Source organism: Coregonus clupeaformis, chromosome 24 (assembly GCF_020615455.1).
Source record: "Coregonus clupeaformis isolate EN_2021a chromosome 24, ASM2061545v1, whole genome shotgun sequence".
Taxonomy (NCBI): Eukaryota; Metazoa; Chordata; class Actinopteri; order Salmoniformes; family Salmonidae; genus Coregonus; species Coregonus clupeaformis.
Genome location: NC_059215.1, coordinates 26161481 through 26168612, shown reverse-complemented (window position 1 = coordinate 26168612; position 7132 = coordinate 26161481). Strand labels below are relative to the sequence as shown.

The 7132-nt window shown below is 44.4% G+C and overlaps 1 protein-coding gene across 4 annotated transcripts in view; it reads right to left on the bottom strand.

Moving 5' to 3' along the window:
* Window positions 1–5968: 5968 nt before the first annotated feature.
* Window positions 5969–7132, bottom strand: part of LOC121538373 (neural cell adhesion molecule L1-like protein) — a 70917-nt gene continuing 69753 nt past the window's right edge. For 3 of the 4 annotated variants that reach the window (XM_041846305.2, XM_041846306.2, XM_041846308.2), the window contains one exon: window positions 5969–6764. In XM_041846305.2, the coding sequence (XP_041702239.1) occupies window positions 6575–6764 (190 nt within the window). In that variant the 3' untranslated portion in view covers window positions 5969–6574. The remainder of the gene's footprint in view (window positions 6765–7132) is intronic. The other variant, XM_041846307.2, reaches the window with a different exon arrangement.

Here is a 7132-nt window from a genome sequence, read left to right as displayed (position 1 = left end):
TATAATGGGTTACTAGATTTGATAAAGTAACAATGTATAAATGTATAATGGGTTACTAGAGTTTTTGACAATTTCCAATTATTGTTACTAAATTCTATAGTTTGGGTAGCACAAGTGATTTCAGCAAGAAGGTAATGTCATCTAAAACAATAATCTGTTTCCATTACGTGGAACTGTGTCCAGAATTGAAGTAGATCCAAGTAAATGTTTTTAGTACCGAATATTGAGCTGATAAGCCAGCATCAACTTTTTGAAGGTCCTAGCAGATTTGTTAAAGAACTGGTTTCATATTTTGACTAGTTGATGTCACAGGGACATATGTCAATGCAACAGCTCAAAATGATAAGATTACAAAAGAGGCGCTCTGGGATTGTTTACTTTAGAAGGTGCCTATTCCGCTTAACGGGACACTGTATCATCTGATGTGTCTTACGTATGATTTTGTATATGCATGGTTTTATCAAGACTTCCTGCCCAAGATGCAGTAAACTCAATTAAGATTAAGAATTTTTAGGACTGATTAAGATGTGCAAACTAAGTACATATTATTTTCTTTCTTCCAGGACTGATGGAATGTCCGCTACCAATATATATTTTATCAATGATTCTGTATCTCTCCCTTTGAAATGCTTTCTGAGGCAGGTGCCTTGGGGGAACAGTTAGTATAAAGGTACCCGAATCCAGCTGTTAAGGGAGCTCTGAAAATAAGTAAGGCCTGGCAATTTTGTTTGTTTTTAGCACCCACACACAACCCACCTGTTAATGAATATTTGTTAGTGGTGATAATACTGATTTATTGTGTGGGGTCTTTTTATTTTTGGTTTTAGTGGGTTTTTCACAGGTTAGAAAGGATGCACCTTAAAGGGCACACAAATCGGGTTAGAAAGGATGCACCTTAAAGGGCACACAAATCGGGTTAGAAAGGATGCACCTGAAAGGGCACACAAATGACATTTTCTGAAGTATCTATTGTCAGAGTATTGGTTGAACACATGTACATTCTCTTGATAAGAAATGTACTGAAAAACCCAATGCAAACCTGGTACACAAAATGTTTGAAATGTTGAAATATCTTTAAATAATGAGTCTGGGGCACAGGGAAAGAAAAGGGAAAGAAACACTCACTTAATGGGGTTGAATGACCTATGACCTCTTTTCTGACATTCTGGTGAGGCCTGATCACCCTTACTAGAAAGACTAGAGACATTGGGTGAGATTTAAATGGGTGGTAAACACTGAGAAATAGGTTTATAATTTTCAACAGTCCTATGTGTGATTCAGACAGCGAGAAGGACAGAGATAGAGTGCTGCCCCGGAATGAGGGACACCTGTCTCTAGTCTATATTACCATTACCTTATGGGATACAATTATTTCCTTATGGAGTAATCATTAGTTGTAATTTGATTTGTTATTCTAATTAGTAAATTTTTTACTTAACAGGCAGTGTTGTTGTTTTGTTTGGACACATGAATCACGATGTGAGTCATGTGTCCAAAGGGGGAATTACCAGTCCCCTGGGGCCCTTTGGTAAATATGCAAATAGATAGCGTCGTCCAAGGTAGGGGATGGTTTGGCCGGCAGGGATGTGGGTTCGTTTCCCACGGGGGGCCAGTATGACAAAAAAAAAAAAAATCTCTGGATAAGAGCATCTGCTAAATGACTAAAGATGTAAAACATTTAAAAGAAATGTTGCAAACCGTAGTCTGGCTTTTTTATGGAGGTTTTGGAGCAGTGGCTTCTTCCTTGCTGAGTGGCCTTTCAGGTTATGTCGATATAGGACTAGTTTTACTGTGGATATAGATACTTTTGTACCTGTTTCCTCCAGCATCTTCACAAGGTCCTTTGCTGTTGTTCTGGGATTGATTTGCACTTTTCGCACCAAAGTACATTCATCTCTAGGAGACAGAACACGTCTCCTTCCTGAGCGGTATGACGGCTGCGTGGTCCCATGGTGTTTATACTTGCGTACTATTGTTTGTACAGATGAACGTGGTACCTTCAGGCGTTTGGAAATTGCTCCCAAGGATGAACCAGACTTGTGGAGGTCTACAATTTTTTTATTGAGGTCTTGGCTGATTTCTTTTGATTTTCCCATGATGTCAAGCAAAGAGGCACTGAGTTTGAAGGTAGGCCTTGAAATACATCCACAGGTACACCTCCAATTGACTCAAACAATGTCAATTAGCCTATCAGAAGCTTCTAAAGCCATGACATTATTTTCTGGAATTTTCCAAGCTGTTTAAAGGCACAGTCAACTTAGTGTATGTAAACTTCTGACCCACTGGAATTGTGATACAGTGAATTATAAGTGAAATAATCTGTCTGTAAACAATTGTTGGAAAAATTACTTGTGTCATGCACAAAGTAGATGTCCTAACCGACTTGCCAAAACTATAGTTTGAACCATTATTCAGAAACCATGGCATGAACCATTATTATTAACAAGACATTTGTGGAGTGGTTGAAAAATGAGTTTTATTGACTCCAACCTAAGTGTATGTAAACTTCCGACTTCAACGGTACAGTGATGTGAAGTATTAAAGGGGCAGTGCAGTCAAGAACTAGATTTTCCTGTTATTTGGATGATATTTTGTCACGATCGTCTTGAAAAGATGCGGGCCAAGGCGCAGCGTGAGATGCGTACATATTTTATTTAGTACACCACAGCGAACAAAACAACAAACGATACGTGAAGTCCTACGGTACAAACACAAACCAAAAGGAACAAGAAACCACACCAAACGAATGCCTTACGGCTACCTAAGTATGGCTCCCAATCAGAGACAACGAGCTTCAGCCGTCTCTGATTGGGAGCCACCCTGGCCAACATAGAAATACAAAAACTAGAAACTCACACCCTGGCTCAACATACGAGAGTCCCCAGAGCCAGGGCGTGACAGTACCCCCCCAAAGGCGCGGACTCCGACCGCGCCAACCAAACACAACAGGGGAGGGACCGGGTGGGCACTCCGCCTCGGCGGCGGATCCGGCTCCGGGCATGACCCCCACTCCCTCTCTAACCCCCCAAAGCGCCCCTGGTCCGGTCTGGCCCTGCTGGCCGGAGCTGGACTAAATACTGGTGGAGCGGATTGCTCTAGCTCCGGAGTGGAGCAGCTGACCGGTGCCGGACCAGACACCGGTGGAACAGGTACGGGCTGTACCGGACTGACGACGCGCACCACAGGCTTGGTGCGGGGAGCAGGGACAGGCCGGACCGGGCTGACGACGCGCACCACAGGCTTGGTGCGGGGAGCAGGGACAGGCCGGACCGGGCTGACGACGCGCACCATTGGCTTGGTGCGGGGAGCAGGGACGGGCCGAACCGGGCTGACGAAGCGCACCACTGGCTTGGTGCGGGGAGCAGGAACAGGCCGGACTGGGCTGACGACGCGCACCATTGGCTTGGTGCGGGGAGCAGGAACAGGCCGGGCCGGGCTGGCGACGCGCACCATTGGCTTGGTGCGGGGAGCAGGAACAGGCCGGGCCGGGCTGGGCTGGCGACGCGCACCATAGGATTGGTGCGGGGAGCAGGAACAGGCCGGGCCGGGCTGGCGACGCGCACCATTGGCTTGGTGCGGGTAGCAGGAGCAGGCCAGACCGGGCTGGCGACGCGCATCACAGGCTCGGTGCGAGGGACAGGAACAAGCCGGACCGGGCTGGGAACACACACCACTGGCCCTACGCGGGGATCAGGAACGGGCCGGACCGGACTGGCAACACACCCCAGTACCTCTCGCCGTGCCTCAACACTCTCCTTCCCCCTGGTGACCAGTGGCCCCCGTAACCTGGCGGCCTCCTCTGCTAACCGCTCTATTGCGGCCTCCCGCTGCCTCGTCGTCCACGGCGTGAGCCCCCCCCTAAACATTTTCTGGGCGTCTCTCTCCCCCGTGGACCCGGCCTCCATGGCTCTCGCCATACTCTCGCTCATCTGCTCCCACGTCCAACCTCTCTCCTCATCACGCTGCTTGACCCAGTCGTGGTGGTTTCTTCTGTCACGATTGTCTTGAAAAGATGCGGGCCAAGGCGCAGCGTGAGATGCGTACATATTTTATTTAGTACACCACAGCGAACAAAACAACAAACGATACGTGAAGTCCTATGATACAAACACAAACCAAAAGGAACAAGAAACCACACCAAACGAATGCCTTACGGCTACCTAAGTATGGCTCCCAATCAGAGACAACGAGCTTCAGCCGTCTCTGATTGGGAGCCACCCTGGCCAACATAGAAATACAAAAACTAGAAACTCACACCCTGGCTCAACATACGAGAGTCCCCAGAGCCAGGGCGTGACATATTTCCACACTGTGAGGTCGAAATAACACTATAAAATTGTGAAAATGATGATAATGCTCTTTTTGTGTAAGAGCTGTTTGAAAAGAATGTCTGGAATTTCAGCCTGTTCAGGTGGGATAGAGTTTTTGGCCAAGATCATGACATCACAATCTGGTCTTATTATTCTGACCAATATCTTTTATTTGCATGTGTAATCCTCCTACCTTGAAGGGGTAAGCGGGGCAGGCTCTAGAGCAGCGTTACTCAACTCTTACCCTGCTGGTTTTCTGTTCTACCTGATAATTGCACACACCTGGTGTCCCAGGTCTAAATCAGTCCCTGATTAGAAGGAAACAATGAAAAAATTCAGTGGAACTGGCTTCGCGGTCCAGAGTTGAGTTTGAGGGCTCTAGAGTCTAGACCAGGGGTATTCAACTCTTACCCTACGAGGTCCAGAGCCTGCTGGTTTTCTGTTATACCTGATAATTAATTGCACAAACCTGGTGTCCCAGATCAAAATCAGTCCCTGATTATAGGAGAACAATGAAAAAACACAGTGGATCTGGTTTCGAGGTCCAGAGTTGAGTGTGAGGGGTCTAGACGATCCTATTCGACAATCAGGGCTGTGTATGTAAAGTAAATATATTTAAATTTGTATCAACACCCACACGATCAGACTGAGAATTTCAATGGCAAAAGGGAAATAAATGAGAAAAAATATATTTGGAGTTATTTTCATGAAATAAACAAACACAGTTATGTATTAGACATACAGTGATGATTTAAAAATATATGCATGGGGGCTTTTAACATTGTGAAAATTAAATATACAGAAGTAGGCACAAGTAATTACGTAAAGGTCACGTCAAAAAGTGCAGCCAGAATAACAGCAAAGTAGCTGCATTTGCATTTGTTTAAGCTGTTTTCTAGTGACATGTATTTGGATACATCCATAACAATGAGCTAATGAGGCATAAATGTGCTCACTCGTCAGGACACTGTTGTTCAGAGGAGCTAGCCAACAACACAGCTAACACAATCACTTCAAACTGAAGCTGGAAAGACTGCAAACTAGCTGCACTTCGTTTCGTTTGAGCTTTTTTCAATTGACATTTCTCTGTACATATCCATAAAAATGATGCTAGCTGATTCATGATTTCGCTGCCTGCCTTTCTGTCTCGTACCGACTCCCGACACGTTCATTACTATGGGACAGCTGGAGATCGAATTTGAATATTGAAACAATGTTGCAAATGTCGGAGAGATGGCAAGGTATATACAAATCTCCGCTGTTGAAAACGAAATGTTAGTCTAAAAGAAATATGATTATTTTATAGTGGAGCTCAAGTTTATAAATAGCTTGGCTGGGCTGATGAGACAGTGGATTGCGCAGTCAGATGGAACAGAGTAAATAGGCATTTTAACGTCATAGATTTAGCCGGTGGTAAGTGGTGGAATAGACACTGGCTGGAATGCAGTTTTAACCAATCAGCGTTCAGGATTAGACCCTCCCGTTGTATAATTCCCTATAACCCACGGGATATCAGCTCGGTAGAATTCAATGGCTATATTTCATTCTTACATGTTCTGTTTGAGCTGCTTTTGAAAGCAAAAGTTGAATTGAAAACATTTCTACCAGCAAATGAACACATTGCTAGTGGCAAATGTGTTAAATTATAGACATGGTATAAAAGGGATAATCAACTTGGGGCTCTATGCGTTCTCTGGAATATAATGCAACTCAGTGGAAGGTCAGTTCCACTCCACTAGTGCGTTGTGGAACACACCGTCCACGCCATTCATTATTTTCCATAGAACGCATAGCCCCTCATTGATTATGCCTTACATAATACACACTCTAGAATGCCCTTCAAGCTAATCAGAAACAAGTGTTCAACCATGCCATGGTATAAAGAATATTTATGCCACATAGCTGTTCGGACCTTTTCGAGAAAGTAAAAACAGAAGAAATCATGTTTCGTTATTAATGACACCTTATCAAATGTTAATATGGCAGTATCCATATGTGTCTGCTGTCTACCTTTCCCTTTTAAAGATCTATATAGTGTATTTATATTGAAACTGCAGTGGTCCAATCCTGTCTACAAAATGTGAAATAACTCCTAATGAATCCATCACAATGTGGAGGTACAAAATAAATATGCATCATAGACAATTGTGATTGACAGGAATTTAACATTTCTGATTAACGTCATGCATCACTCAGATGATGCCATTCATTTCCCTTTGCTGTGACACACCTTTCAGTGAAGTCCAAAGGAAGCATTTGTCTCTTTACGCAGTGACCGGGCTGGGTCCATTGGACTCTCCTACAGAGCCTCTGTTTTTGTGGCCAGAGTATTCACCGATAAACGAGCCGTCTTCGTTGAACTGACATTCTTCTTCGTCCCCGTGGTCGCTGTCCCGTCCCATGCCCCCGTCCAGGGAACATTGGCTAGCCTTAAGTGGGTTTTCATCGCTGTCACTGTCACACAGCACAAAGGAAAGAGGCTCATTATATACACACACACACACACACACACACACAGACGTCCGCATATACACCAGTGTTCATTTTAGCTGCTATTTTAGATTTTGTTTGAGTCTTAAGGCGTCAGCATGCTTCAGTTCGGCTGGCGTGCTCGCATACTCCCTTAAAATACCTTCTCTTGAAAAACAAGAAAAAAGCAGCAACAGTACTGTTATTTTATTTTGAGACGCCGTAGCCAATGTAGACTTCGGCTACTTGCTCAAAATAGTCTGAATGAATCTAAGATAACTCAAGAAATCTGTCATTAATTTAGATGTTTTTGCAGAGGAGATCTTAGTCACGGAATTTTACATCTAACTAAG